General features: G+C 39.5%; 1 protein-coding gene across 2 annotated transcripts in view; it reads right to left on the bottom strand.

Annotated features, from left to right (window-relative positions):
- The window catches only part of LOC116318656 (phosphatase and actin regulator 1-like), a 29,637-nt gene that overhangs the window by 2,559 nt on the left and 11,984 nt on the right, over positions 1-15,094 (bottom strand). For both annotated transcript variants that reach the window (XM_031737737.2, XM_031737736.2), the window contains exons 5-11: positions 14,330-14,678; positions 9,477-9,676; positions 8,101-8,257; positions 4,212-4,267; positions 3,055-3,116; positions 1,333-1,473; positions 55-131 (exon numbers count right to left, since the gene is read on the bottom strand). In XM_031737737.2, coding sequence (XP_031593597.1) covers positions 55-131; positions 1,333-1,473; positions 3,055-3,116; positions 4,212-4,267; positions 8,101-8,257; positions 9,477-9,676; positions 14,330-14,678 — 1,042 coding nt within the window. The remainder of the gene's footprint in view (positions 1-54; positions 132-1,332; positions 1,474-3,054; positions 3,117-4,211; positions 4,268-8,100; positions 8,258-9,476; positions 9,677-14,329; positions 14,679-15,094) is intronic.

Genomic DNA, 15,094 nt, shown 5'->3' with positions numbered 1-15,094 from the left:
ATATTTTTGGCTGCATTTGAAGTGATAGCAATTATGCAAGCTGGTAGTTTGTACCTGGTTAAATGGCGACTTGATTCGTGCACTTCCATCTCGTTGCTCTTGAAATCGTTGAGTTCCTTCCTTATAGCTGCCTGCAGAGGACAAAGAGGAAGAAGACTGAGCGAAGCTGCAAAGGCTTAGCTCACAAACGGCAGCCTTTAAGCCCTGACTCCTTTTAGTATGCTTCATGCATTATTTATGCTCATCTCAAAGCCATGAATGAGTCTTCTGAATTCTTTTCTCACATCACAGGAAACTTCATTTTCCCCCTCTTGAGACTTCTAACAGCCCTAACATAATTTACAATCTGTTGATGATCTACTTGGATAGATTCCTCTTTAAATAACATAAAGTTTTGATAGCATTGATTTATATAGGACACATAAAGAGAATGCTGTTAAATGGAATTTTTAGATTTGACCATGACAGATCTATTTTTAGAACATTAAAGCTATATCTACTTTTTTACATTCTTTGGATCCAAAGCTCCAAATAAAGCAGATTTCAGAGTGGGGAAAAAAAAGCCTGCAGTGATCTGAATGCGTCAGCAGGGGACACTGTGGTGTAATTTCACCAATTAGGCCTCACCAAAGCAAGCTTTTGAGTCCAAACCAGTGGGTAGTGAATCATTGCTTCTGTATATAAAAATGGTACGATACAATCTTTTTTAATGACCTTACGTCCCCTCTACAATGTCACAGCATGTAACAGAACCCCAGTCAGGTGATTGCTTCTACTGTTCAGCGTGACTCAAGGGGATGTCTCCTGCCTCAGGGAGGATGCGTCCACGGCAGGAGAACAAACAAAATTCTGTGTTGGACGGCAGAAGTAGCAAACGAAAAAACAACAAAATAAAACATCAGCACAGCAGTGTTGGGGGGCTTCTTGAGGCACTGCTTGTCCAATTACACTCTTATGTAAGTGGAGACGTTGCATAACCAAACTGCTGAATCCTTATGATTTCTCACATTTTCACATGAGTGGACCTCAGGTGTGACCCGTAGTGTTTAGGACGATGCAGAATATCTGCTCAGCAAACTCTAGAGCTCATTAAAAGTCTTAGATCACTGGACAGTGAGCAGCAGGACTGCTTCAGGGTGTTTCACAAAGGCAAACCAAACAACAGAGTTGGACTTTTCATTATGAAAGAGGAGGAACACACCCTTCTGCTAATATGAGCCGTGTCATAAGAAGCACAGAAGCAGAGCTTAAGAGTGACAAATCAAATTAGGGAAGGAATCTTGAGAATATCAGAAGATTATCTAATTTTAACAGTAAGATTAGTAAACTGACCTTATCAGCTGCAGTGAGCCGGGTCCAGGGCTTATCTGCCCGCCTGTCGTAGTCCTGGGCATCTGACACCTCCACATAGTCACTGAATCGAATGAGGATTTTGGCCTGTCTCAGTTCCTCTACAGTGGGCCTCTGGCTCAGCTGGAGCAAAATAAGAAAAATTAAAAACATAGATTACATTTCTCATAGAAAGTCTTCAGCCTGCATTTTTTTTTCTTATGCAGGAGGAAGAGTGAGGAGGTAAAGAAACCAGTCCTGATATGATATTGTGTTGAAAAAGTCTCAAATTAACATTTCAGTTTCTGCTTGACACTGATCACTTTACTCAGATACTGATCATAATTCTCATAAAGAAAGAAAGTGGGGTTATAAAGGAAACCCAGAACACTTTATTTTAGTTTAAGAAGCAATAAGCAAAAACTAACAAACAATGGATTAGATTGGAGTACCTGCATGTCTCTCTTCAGCTGCACAGGGTGCTTTTCATTACTCTAACCTCTCTCCTCTCAGGTACACCCAGCAAAAAACAAGAAAGATGCAAGGGCAGACATACTAAAGCTGTCAAATTGGAAATCTGTGGTTTTATACAGTTAGTCTTCAGCAAAGTAAGTTATTTATAACATGCTGCACACACATAGTGATGCATGAATATTTCAGGGACATGGAAGCATAAGAGCATAATGAAAAGCTCCCACTGCCTCATGTAGAATCTCATATATAACCTTTAAAATGGGTGCTATGGCTCTACGCCTGAGTGTAGATCTATTTTTTTGTGAGGTAATATCTCCTCCCTTAATTATGAGGTCTCTCTTGGAGCAGCTGGACTCAGGTCCTTGCCTGATGAAGTGATGAAGTATTACAACACCCTGCTGTTTAAAAAGCCTGGTTCTTCCATTACTTGGTTTACACATTTGCATAACAAGTGAAAAATCCCCAGTTTGATCCTGGAAGGAGACACAAATCCCTTTGGGGTTGTGTCAGAAAGGGCATCTGGTGTAAAAATCTGCCAAATCAAACATGAGGAGCTACCCACTGTGGCGACTCCTTGTGAGTAAGGGAGCAGCCGGAAGTAGATTTAGATTAATTCCCTTTAATAGCGCTGAAGCAGAAGGGATGGAATGACATTTTATTTTACAGTTTTTCCTCCTCGTTCATGTGTTCTAGGGAGTCATGGTTAGAGTACATATCTTTTACTTGATTTCTTGAGAATTGGGTAGCACTACTTTTTGAGAAAATAGCTCTGTTATGTTGGTTATTTTGACCTTGGCTCACCTTGGAGTAAATTGCTTTCAGTTACAGCCATGTTTCTGATTACAACCTTCTCTCTATTCTTGCATTTTTAAAAACTCACATATTTAAAAGTATATATCATCATCGGTATTTGTCCCACAGCTGAGAGGTTTTGTTTTGAGAAGTATGTCTGCAGGTGAGCAGAAAGTGTTATTCTTTAATTTGACAGGGATGGGAACATGCTCAACACCTCCCTATGGGGTCTAAGAGTTTGGCATCCAACATGTTGAAGGGACAAGGGCAACAAGGGCATCGGTGTCTCCTGAGGGAAACCTGAGAAGTACCAACACCAGGCCCACACATACACACACACTCCATTTCATCAGATGACTCACTGTCACAGTGTTTGTTTATCCTGGCCAACAACTTACCCCCTCCAAGTGCCAAAAGAGCAAGTGTGGGTTCACACTTTTGGAGCTATTTTGGACTCACCTTTCGCGTGAGCCTTCGTTTTATCTCCCTTTTCTCCTCCATTTCCTCCTGCTCATTGCGAGCTGCAAAGAATGAAAGGATGAAGTGTTAACCTTTGAATACAGGCATCCGTACAGTGGGGCTCTTTGTGAAATAAGTACAAGCGCGCCACTTGCTAAAAATGCCTCATTTGTTCCACACTTAACTGGATAAGTCCCTTAAAGCTTAAAATAGCTTCCATCATTGGCTGTTTTATGCTTTTAGGAGAGGTTAAGCATCAGGAGTGACTGATTGCTCTCTTTCTTTCACATTATCCCAGAGCTTTCAAAATGTATATAGTTCTCTTTTGCTGATTACATCAAGTTCTTATTCCTCCCTAAATTCCTGTATGTGTTGTCCTGCAGCTTCCAACTGAATCACAATGACAAACATAACAAAAAGATAAGTTAAAACGAGAGACAAGAGTAAACAAGAGACAAGAGTAAACAAGAAGCACACTGGGACACTGCTGTTTGCAAAAAGCTTCACCAGTTAGTCTGTATTTATGCTTGTACTAAACACACACTCAATTTCCAGTACTACTTGCAGTTTGGGATTTTAGATGTTGCTTCATTACAAAATAAAGTCCCATTTGTTTAACCTTGGTTTTGTATGTGTGTGAGTGACAGGGAGGACACGACTTGTCAGTCATAAATTGTTACTTTGTCTTTTTCCCCCCTGTACTGTTGCCAATCATCCAAGAGCCTCTGGGAAAGCAGGAACTGCTGGTAAATCAGCCTTTGATGTGAGAGCCGCAGTCCCAGGAAACAGAACTGCTTCTCTCTGATACTGCATGTGTTTGAGCTAAGAAAGCAGTCTCTGTGGACATGACTCCTCGGGGAACCCTGCTACCTTGCATGACTTTCATGAAAAGGCAGATCGAGGAGGAACAAAAGAAACAGTTGCATGTCCATGAGCACTCACATAACAGGGTCTCATAATAATAATTTAAAAAAATTAATAAAAAATGTAAAAAACAAAACAAAAAAAACAAATTACCACGCTGCACTTCATGAAGTCAGCATGCACAAGTAGGCAGCTACAAATGTGGGCCATATGTTGCTAAAACGCAATGTTTGAGGGACGTTTTTGCACATTTTAACTATGTAATGTTAAATCCACAAGTTCAAGATACTCACGTTTGAGGATGTTCCTTTGCTCTAGCTCCTCAGCTGTGGGTCTCTGACTCAAGCGTCTGATGAGAAACAGAAATCCACAGTCAGCACACAATCAGAGAAAGGAGGTCAGCGAGGAAAGTCTGAACCAATATGGGAGCAGTTTTGAGATGATCACATTTAAAAAAAGAAAATACATCCAAATATTTTACAGATTTTTCTTATTAAAATGACTTTAACAGTCACGGGGTTCAATTAATGTTCACATCAAACATCTGAATGACTTTGAAAACATGACTTTGTTAGTGCCAGACAAGCTGGTTTGTGGATCTCTTGGGATTTTCAGCCACGAATGTCTCTGGAGTTCAGAACAGTATGGGGGGAAAAATCCAGTGAGGAGTAGTTCTACAGAGGGGAAACATCTTGGTGATGAGAGGCCACAGAACAGCTAGCCTGGTACAGAAAATCCAGTCCCAGCAAGTGCAGCTGAGAGCAGCAAAGCACCTCAGAATGCAATTTCAAACTTTGAGGCGAACAGGCTACAATAGAAATCTGAGGGTGCAGTGGGCAGAGGCTCACAAAAACTTAAGCACAAACCCAAAGACAGTTAAGAAATAAATGTAATCAGAATTTCCGATCCACATCATCAAACCGTGGACCAACCTTACTTTGTGGATTGTGGAGATGTGATGGTTTGGGGGAAAAAAAAAATTGGCAAATCTTGGATTCCTTAAACTATCACTGTTTGACTGCCATTGTGTGTATTAGTATCACTGCTGACTGAGTTGATCTTTTCTTCCTACAAATTACTGATGGCTATTTACAGCTTAATGATGCACCTTGTTACAAAGCTAAAGTCACCGCTAACTGGGGACATCAGCATGGCAGTGAGTACAGTCACCTCAATAACCTCAGTAGATCTGAATCCACAACACCTTTGGGATGTTTTATAAAGGGAGATCCGCAATGTGAATGTGCAGCTGCCACATTTGCAGAACTGATGTGATGCAGTCATGTTACACACAAAAATTCAGGGTATTTTGAGAGGACAAGGAGTGTTCCAAAACATATAGTTCAGGAAAAAGCTGCTTAGCTCATTTTTTTCTCCCCTACATTCTGCAGAGCATTCACTTCCCAGCTTTGACATCAACTCCTGACAAGTTTATCTTATTGACACATTGGCTCACAGAACGAGCACTTTTATATAGTGCTGAGAATAAGTTGCGTAGAGTAAGTTTAGAGTAAAATGCATTCTCAAACTGAACTGAATACAAATGACCTCAATTCTAATTCTTCCTTGTGTCCTGTAGAAGTTATTTATGAGCAACAGAGTTGTATATTGTTTTAGTTGAAAGGCTTTTATCTTATTTAAGCTCTTGCCTCATGACAGCTTGACAGGTGAAAATCCAAAAACTTCACTCATTCATGATCACCAATCCCCACAATGACTCAATGCAGGAATAAGGCTAAAAGCAAAGCCAGATACCCCAAACCACCAAACTCTTATCTGATGCTGTATCAGGAAAATATGACTGTGACACCTTCAGCTGCTGAGTAAAAAGGTCATTATAAATTTACTGCATACAGCATCTACACAGCAAAAAACTGAACAGCCAGATATGCTTTTTTTATTTTATGCAACTTCAGAGTAGATATGCTGTGTATAGGTTATCTCCAGTTTATATGATTATTAAGTGGCTGGAAGTACTAAAATACACAAAGGCAGTCACTCAAAATACTTTCAGCTGGAGACTCTTATAATAGCAATCTATCCAAAACAAGTGGTGGTAGATCTGTCTTTGAGCACTGGATCAATGATTGACTAAGTTTCTTTAGATCTGACCTGTTACTGCTCATCCAAATAAGATACTGTAGCCAGTATCTAGTTCTGTGCAAAGAAAAGTCCAGACACTAAATCCCAGACTGGGTTTTTGGATATCTCAGCATGGATTGAAAATTATGTAGTAAGCTCCATTTACTTTCGAACCTTTTACCAGTTTAATTGATGCAAAGAATAGAGATGGTGAAGGTAGATGAGTTTAAATACCTGGGGTCAACCATGTAAAGAAAATGCAGATAGTGAGGTGCATAAGAGGTGAAGAAGAGTGTGCAGGCGGGGTGGAGTGGATGGAGACGAGTGACATTAAAATATATAGTTAGTGCTATATTTTTGTTTAACCACTCAAATTAAACCCAAGTCTTTGCTTGAGGCTCTTTATTCTTTACAGCTGAATGTTTTGATACATGGGTAGAATAGCAAAAGTTGTCAGTTTCAGACAATCCCCAAAAAATCTTTAAACATTTCAGCCTTATTAATATTTTAAAAAGTGCCTGTTTCTGAACCCTGTGCAAGTATTGCAGAGAATACAAATTTCTTCTGAACAAGTAAAATTCGTAACCCTTCCAGATATCAATGATGTGTGGAAGTGAGACTTTTTGAAAGTAAAATCACTTAATCATTGATTTAGTTTCTTTCTCTCTGAGCTGCTGCTGATTTATACCAAACAATTATTTAGCAGCATTTAGAAGGACAAACATCATTGTAATTACATCCAGAAATTCAATACACACACAAATAAGATATATAAGAATGCCTAAGAAATCTGCCTAAGAAAAAAAAGGAATAAAATACATGTTACAATGAAATATGAATACAGTCATTAAATCCAGCAGAGAAAGAAAAAAAAAAAAACAGGATAAAACCATGCGTTTATTAACTTTATGAAGGGTAAAAGCACTTCATTTTACTTTCCATACTTTTCCCAGTGAATCAGGTCAGCAGAACTAAGCTGAGGTCAGCGTGTCCTAGATCAGCATTATCATAATCAATTCTAACTGGCCTGGCACAAGCAATTACTTTAAAGGACACAATGCCGCTGGTAATAAAGAGTGAAATGGGAAAGTGTTTGTTAGGTGACACTGTATAAAAGACGCTGTTACAGAGCTGTTTGGGAACATGAGAACTAAGCAGACAGTATGTTTGAGAACATGTACTGTGCTGCCATCACAGTGGGGAATAGTGCCAGTGTCTCTAGGTAATACTCAGTCAGTGCCGCATCTCATATTGAATTGCACTATTCAGATTTTTACCAAGTAGCAGGTGGTTTCTTTGCCCCCTTACCACATCATTACATCCGCTTTATTTAGTCGCGCATGTTCATAAAGCCCAGTGAAATCAAATGAGACCCGTCATCCGTTGGGGAAAAAAAATCCAAACATTACATTGTTTGATCTGCTCAGTTACTAGAATTCACATTCATGACCTCAACATATGTATATACATTCCTACGACTTGCACACACGGCATCACTGCAGTGTGTGTAAACTGCTGATATGAAGCGGCTTGCGTGGTGCTGCTGTGTGGAGGAGTCGGGTGGAGATAGCTTGGCACATGCATCACTGTGGTGATTCAGTGAGCGAGGCAGGGAGTCAGGCAGGAGAGGAAGAAAGTGAGAGAGAGACAGGGTTAGAGAGAGAAATGGAGAGAGAGAGAGAGCACTCGAGAGAGAAGACAAGAGCAGGAAAAAAAGGAGGAGGGGGGAGTTTGATGCATCACTGAAATTAGGTCAGCTCCATTTTCAGGGACTCGTTTTAACGAAATAAAGCGTTTATCCTTATCGGATATTGGGAAGGAAAAAACTGAAAGGATATAAAAGACTGAATAAAAATAAGACTCACATGGGCTTTGGACTGAGTCACAATACTGTTAAGCCAGGGCATTAGGAATTGTCAGCCCAAAGTAAAACAAATGCTTGCGATGGCTGAGAAAAGCCAGTGCTGTTGCCCAACAGCTGTTATCAGGCTGGTTACAGCAACATCAGCCAGGCCTGCTGGAAATATCTGTCCCAGAAATTGTGGCTGTATTGTAATTGTATTCAGGCTAAGAAGAAAAGCATGTGCGTATGATTCTGACCTTGTGAGTTTGGTGCCTATCTGCTGCCTAGATTCCAGTCTCTCTTCATCTGTCTGCATGGGCAGGATGTTTTTCTCCTCCAGTTCCCTCTTAGATGGACGGTTACTCAGCTTGATGGCCAAAGAGTCTTTTCTTAGTACCTTCTGAGCCAGTGTACCTACATTTGAAATGCAAAATGTTAAAATAGTTATAGTAAATAGGTGATGGTATAGTAAGTGTGGTAAAAATAAGTAAGCGAAATTGGGGTTTAATGTACTGATCTTTGCTATTTGGCCTCAGAGAGGAGTTTTAAATATTTTATACCATGGATTTAAAACAATAGCTCTCTCACATTATGTTCCTTCCATGCATTCTGCACAGTTCAGCAGTTTTTCCAAGAGAATATGCATCAAAGTTTTGGCTGATAATTTAATTCTAGATACATTTCTGTGAATCTTTTGGCCCTACTTTGAAGGTTAGTTTAAATCTAAGTTCCAAGAGCCTTCATGTGAAATAGGAGCCCTGACGATTATGATCAGTCAAACAAACAGTCTCTATATCTGCAAACATGAGCTGTCCAAACAAAAACAGAGAAAGACACTTCTGCTGCTAAGGCACCCTGTTACTCAAATGCCCTACCTTCGACTTTAATTTGACTTACAACTAGTGCAGAACAAAATGTACATGTTTGGAGAGGTCACACTGCAGCTCGAGTGAGCAATTCACAGAAAGAATGGGGTGTGTTAACAAAATATGCAGCTCATGCACACCACCAACAGCACTTAGCTTCAATAACTGCACAGAATTGGTCCTATGCTTATGCATGAACAATGCTACATAAAACCATAGTATAATTTAATTTATATGTCCAGAAAAGTTTCATTATACATGACATATTATGATATCATGTTGCCTAACAAGCATCTGACAACAACTAAAAATCACAGACCAAGCAATACTGTAGCACAGGTATGTTCTAGTTATCTCAGCTGACATTAATCCTTAGCTTAACATTTACTGTTATTTTTGGTATTTTATATAACACACACTAACTGAACCAGGCATGCCCCAGTGTGTATGTGTCTGTCACAGTTAATTATCACAAAAAAGCCTGAAGTGAGCTACATAATCAAACTAGATCCCCAGCTTTATACCTGCCAAGTATAAAACATATCACATTTTATAGTTAAATTAATTCATATTTTTAAATGAAATTGTTTGGGTGCATAGTTAACAAACAACAAAAAAACAACAACCGTACTTGATAAACTAAATCAAAATAACATCCTCAAAAGTCAGACAGCAATAGCTTAAGGGACAGATCAGGCATCTGCTGATGAGCATAGTGCAGTAGTGCAATTTCACTGCTCTGTGTTACCATGACAGCTGCCACTTACTTGTAAATATTGAGTCGTCATCTTCATCGTCGTCTTCATCGTCATCCACATCATCATCCTCATCCTTATACATGCTGGGTAGATCTTCATAGTCAGATTCATTAGGCAAGTTCTCCTTATCATCCTCGTAGTCGATGATCACAGATGGCACTTCTCTTCTTTCTAAGGGGGCACACTGACCACCGCCGTGCAGAGCAGAGCTAGAGGAGCGAAAGGGAGATAAGTTATGATGGTTCTGAGCCAAGTATGAATATTAATAGACAGAACAATTTCCAAGAAAAAATGAATGTTAAACAAATAACAAAAAGATGATATTTTATGTGCGTATCACAAACATTGGGTTGTTGTGTAATGCCTAAAAAAAATTTGGGAACATACTACTTTCAGAAATAAACATGAGGATGGCGTCACTATTCTGTGAAAGACTACCAATAGTTAATAAGTTCAACAAGTTAAAGTCACTGCTCAATACAAATAAAAAAAATCAACAGGGCATCATTAAAAGTCTTACTGAATACAGAGAAATGTCTCTGCACAAGGTACAAGGCCAAAAATTAAGACTGAATGGCTTTTACAGCACCTTTAGCCCCTGAGATAGGATTGCAAAAAATAGATAAATATTAATGAAATAAAATTATTAATATTTATTAAAAAAAACAACAAAAAAAAAACAGATAAATAATGCTCAGCAGCATTTCTAAAACCACTGTTAGAAAGCATGGCTCATCACTGCAAACATCACTTCAAGAATGTCATTTCCACCATGTAAAAGACAAAATGTTCGTTTAATGGGAAGTAAGGTAAAGTGAAATACTACCCTGTTGTCTGACCAATTAAAATAAGAAATACTTTGTCACCCTCACCATGCAATTCAAAAGCCAATTCCAATTTGGAGAAATATGTGCTGCCAAATACAGATATCTTTTTGAGGAAAGGCTTGGCTTATTTTAGCAAGACAATGCCATATCACAACATATACACATATTACAAAACCACAGCTCAGTAGCTAAAGAGTCCATGTGGTAACCTGCTGTTTAGACCTATCACACACTGAAAACAGCTGGCAGGTTATGAAATGGGAAAAAATATATGACACTGAAATGCTGAAATCCCTAACAAACAAGACAGACCTTAAAACTGTAAAAAAAAAATGGTCTCCTTAAATATATATTTAAAAAAAAAAAACCCAAAAATGTACATAATTCAACTTCTGGAAAATGTTATATTAGAACCATTGTAAAATAGATCATTTGGAAGTCATTGCACTGTGTGCTTGTTTACATTTTACACAGCATGCCAACTTTTCTTGGAACAGGGTTGTGACAGATTAGGAGGATGGCCATATTATTTGGCCTTGCTAAAAGGGTGAATTTATGAAAACCCTGAGCCAGAAAATCCAGTTTAAATGGGGAAGATCATCATATTTCATCTCCATTATCTTTCAGCATTTTTTTTCTTAAATTCATACAGTATTATTAAAACAATAGCCCGCACAAAACCCAGAAAATGAAAATGGCTCAAAAACAATAAATTGGCTTTGGGCTTCTGGTGCAGAACATAATGATAGCTTAGTGGGTTTTTAATCCAAGTATAAAGCGAGGGGAGATAGACTGTAACTGGAGCTGAAAGAAAACTTCAGTACAAAAAGCCTGAATACCAACTAACTGCATTTCTGCGAAGCCCTACGCAATGCCATGCAATTCTCTGAGCTGCACAGAAGGAAAAAAACAGAGTAACAGATTATACAACTTGCATTATTAACAGCAGCCTGACGGGAATAAACTTCACTTTCGCAAGCAGTCACCGGTTGGCACTAGCAAGCAGCAGTGACATATTTGACAGATTCATTAATAACGGCCTAGCTGAAGGTTGTTATGATGGGACACTGTGATGTAACCACGTCAAGCTTTCAGACTAATTGTGAGCAACATCAGGGCCATTACTTCCTTATCCCTGCTCAAATAGCTTTGGTGAAAAAGAGATCCTAATGTAAGAGGTTACATAATGTGCAATCCGCTATCATGTCCCTTTTCTCCAAACATGAAGAAATGCAGCTCTTGTAAAGAGCAGCTGGTCATGTTATGTCAGGCCAACTGCTGGAGGGACGCCTACTCCATGCGCCTGTGCCCACACATACACACATTTACTTCAAAATTAGGCCATGCTGCCCTGTGAGGCAGTGTGCCGATTTAGACCTGTATGGTAGTGCTACAGAGCTGGCAGGATGCGACCTCAATAACACAAGAGCATATCTGAAAGTAGCAGACACAGTGCCACAAAAACAAATACTAATAAAAGAGGACACTCTATGCTAATGACATTTTTCAGTGATTACTCTGATTAGACCTGTTCTAGGGACAGCTTTTAGTAACAAGACCTTCATTACTCCATAATGACCAGAAAAGAAATCAATTCTTTGTAGAAGAAAAATGTCACTAGCAAATGCAAGGGAAAATCTGCATTAAACGCTACACTTATATTAGCCATGTAACTGTAAATCTACCTGCCTAAAACTGTGCAGATCCCCTTTTTGCTGCTAATATAGAAGCTCTTTTCTGGGGCACAGACTACATAAGACCTCTGGGAAAATGTCCTCTCCTATCAGACACAAGGACTTTAGCATCAGATGCATTAAGTTCTACAAATTGTGATGCAGGGCCTGAATGGATGAGACTTTTTTAACAAATACCACTGATGTGTAATTGGACTGAAATCTAGAGGCCAAGTAAAAAAGTTCAGATCTGTGTGATGCTACTGCACCATTTCCAAGCAACTCAAGAGACAACTGCCATCAGGAAATATTGCTTTAGTAATGGGGTCTGCAGCATTGGTTATGTAGTTAAACTCTCTGTCATTTCTAATGTTTTATATATATAAGGACATAATAAAAAGTTATCAAGTATTGCCAGGTTTTAAAATTAGGTAAATACCACCTTTAGCAGCAATAACTTGAAGTAATCATTTTCTGCTTGACTTGCTGAATGAATTTTGGACCATTTTTCTTGCTTCAGTTCAATGAAGCTTGTGGGCATTTGTTTATGCACAGCTCTCTGAAGATACACTTCAGTCAGGCTGAGGTCTGGACTTTGACTGGGCCTTGATTATTTTCTTTTTAAGTCATTCTGTGGGTTTTCTGCTGTGCTTGGGGTCATTGTCCTGCTTGACCCAATTTCAGCCAAGCTTTAGCTGTTGGACAGATGGCCTCACATCTGACTCTTAAATTTCAGAGGAGTTTATGGTCAACTCAGTGACTGCAAGGTAGCCAGATCCTGTGGCTGCAAAAGAAGCCCAAATCATCACCCCTCCACCACCTTGCCTTACATGAGGTATTTGTCCTAATATGCTGTTTGGTTTTCATCAAACAAGGCACTGTGCATTATGGCCAAGCATCTCTATTTTGGTCTTGTTTGTCCAAAAGACATTTTTTAAGAAGTCTTCTTAATGCAACACTGCAAACCTAAGCTCTGCTCTCATATTTTATTTTATTTTTTAGATAGAAAGAGGCTTTCTACTGGCAGCCGTTCCAAATAAACCACATTCGTTAAGTCTTTTTCTAATTGAACTGTCATGAACTTTAACATTTAGCAGCCAACTGAGGCCAGTAAAGTCTGAAATTTATTCCTGTGTTTTGTTTTTTTTTGCTGACCACTGCATGGTCTGACCTTGGGATGAATGTGATAGGACACCCGCTCCTGGAAACGCTGGCAGCTCTCTTGAATATTTCATACTCTATACACTGTCGAATGATGAACTTCAAATTAGGAATGGCCTCATAACCCTTCCCAGATTGATGCAGCAATAAGTGCTCCTTTAAGATTCATTACCACCAAAATTGCTGTTTTTATAGAGGTCCTCACACTTGCTGCCGATCAATTCATCAATTGCATTTGATTTGCAGCACCTAGCTGCTACTTACCCTCTTAATTCCCATGGAATCAGTAAGGCTGTACTTTGTTTTTTACTTACTGCTTTTGCATTTTTGCTGGCTTTTTTTAAAATAAATAGTGAAATGTTGTACTATGTCTTTTATTACTGTTCATCTGAGGTTGTATTTACCTAATTTTAAGACCTGCTAAGGGCTCGATTATTATTATCATTATTATTATTTTATTACATTCTAAAACCTTGGGTTTGGGTGTACTTTGTTTTTACCATGATATATAATATGTGTATGCGATTCTGGCATAACATTCCCTGAGAATCACCTCATCTTCTTCCCAGTGCATCTTGCACTCATGTCTTCTATGGATAACCAATTCTCACACACCCAGGCGTCAACATGATGTAAAAGAAAATGTGACTCATCAGACCAGGCAGTCTTTCTGTATTGCTCCCCGGGAAGGTTTGGGTGGTATATTCATGCATGTGAAGGTTCTCAGTCATCCAGGTCATGGTACACTAAGGAACTTGGAAAGAAAAATGACTGGACTCCTTTAAGTTTTTTGAGGATGTTTCACCTCTCATCAAAAAGCTTCTTCAGTTCTAAGACCAAATGGTGGAGAGTCCCAGATATATTCAACATGTTCACTCTGATAGGTGTTGGTCAGCATCACAATTTACATCTGTAATTTGGCCCTTGTCAGATTTGCTCAGTTTATTACATTTGTCCATTTTTTTCTATGTTTTCTGTAATTTAATGTTCTCCTGCTGCCTATCGTGGCCCTCCCCATGTTGTGACTGATGAGTGTAGTTCTGTTACATAAGATCCATCTGTGTCATTTTTAAACATACACACGCAGCATTGTTTAAGTTTACTTAAGATATTATATGTGATTTACGGACAGAAACTGAGCCATAATCCTTCCCTGCCTTCCCACAATCAGATTTAATGACCAGAACTGAGAGCTGCTAACCTTTCAAACCTCTGCATGGAGAGTGCCAGGGTTTTATTGAGCTCCTCGATGATCCGGCTGGGGGCGTGTAAGCTGCCGTACTGAAGCTGGAGCGGGTGACCGTGGCTCTGGTGTAGACCGGCTAGACCGGCAAGCTGGGAGGGCAGTAAGGTGCCATGTAGGGAAGGCATGCCCTGGGGAGGGGCAGACTTTTGTGGGAGAGTGTTGAGGGGGTTGGGGGATGGAGAAGGGGAGGATGAGGAGGAGTCCAGCCCCCCTGGAGGCACGCAAATCATCACTTTCTTGGGTGGCAGAGGTGGAGAGTGCTTTCCCCCGGGCATGCAGGGCAACTTCATTGGCTGGCAAGAATCTAGGGAATTGTTTAAAAAAACAGAACAAAAAGAAGGTTCATTCGACTTATTATATGAATGTCATGCATGGCATAGCTACTGCAGTTTATGGTGCAGATAGATAAAGAAAGAACACAGATGAGTGGAAATGGCTCAGACATCAGCCCAGAGTAGGGGAATTACACCAGAGTAATGCCACTTCCCTCTCCTGACAGATTGACAATGGCAGATAAAGCCAGCTGACCCAACCAGAGAGGGATTTAATGAGACTAGTATAATCCTATGAGCATGTGTGGCAGTACAGGTACAGTTTAAAGCCAAAGCAGTTATCAACACAAGTACCTGGTATTTACTTTAAAAATTAATCATTTCTGATAGTTAAAGCTAATGAAGCAAAACCCAACAATGTGCACTTTAAGAAAAAATATTAAATCAA

Source organism: Oreochromis aureus, linkage group 18, assembly GCF_013358895.1.
Source record: "Oreochromis aureus strain Israel breed Guangdong linkage group 18, ZZ_aureus, whole genome shotgun sequence".
Lineage (NCBI taxonomy): Eukaryota > Metazoa > Chordata > Actinopteri > Cichliformes > Cichlidae > Oreochromis > Oreochromis aureus.
The sequence above is the reverse complement of the archived record's forward strand: the minus strand, read 5'-3'. Positions and strand labels throughout refer to the sequence as shown.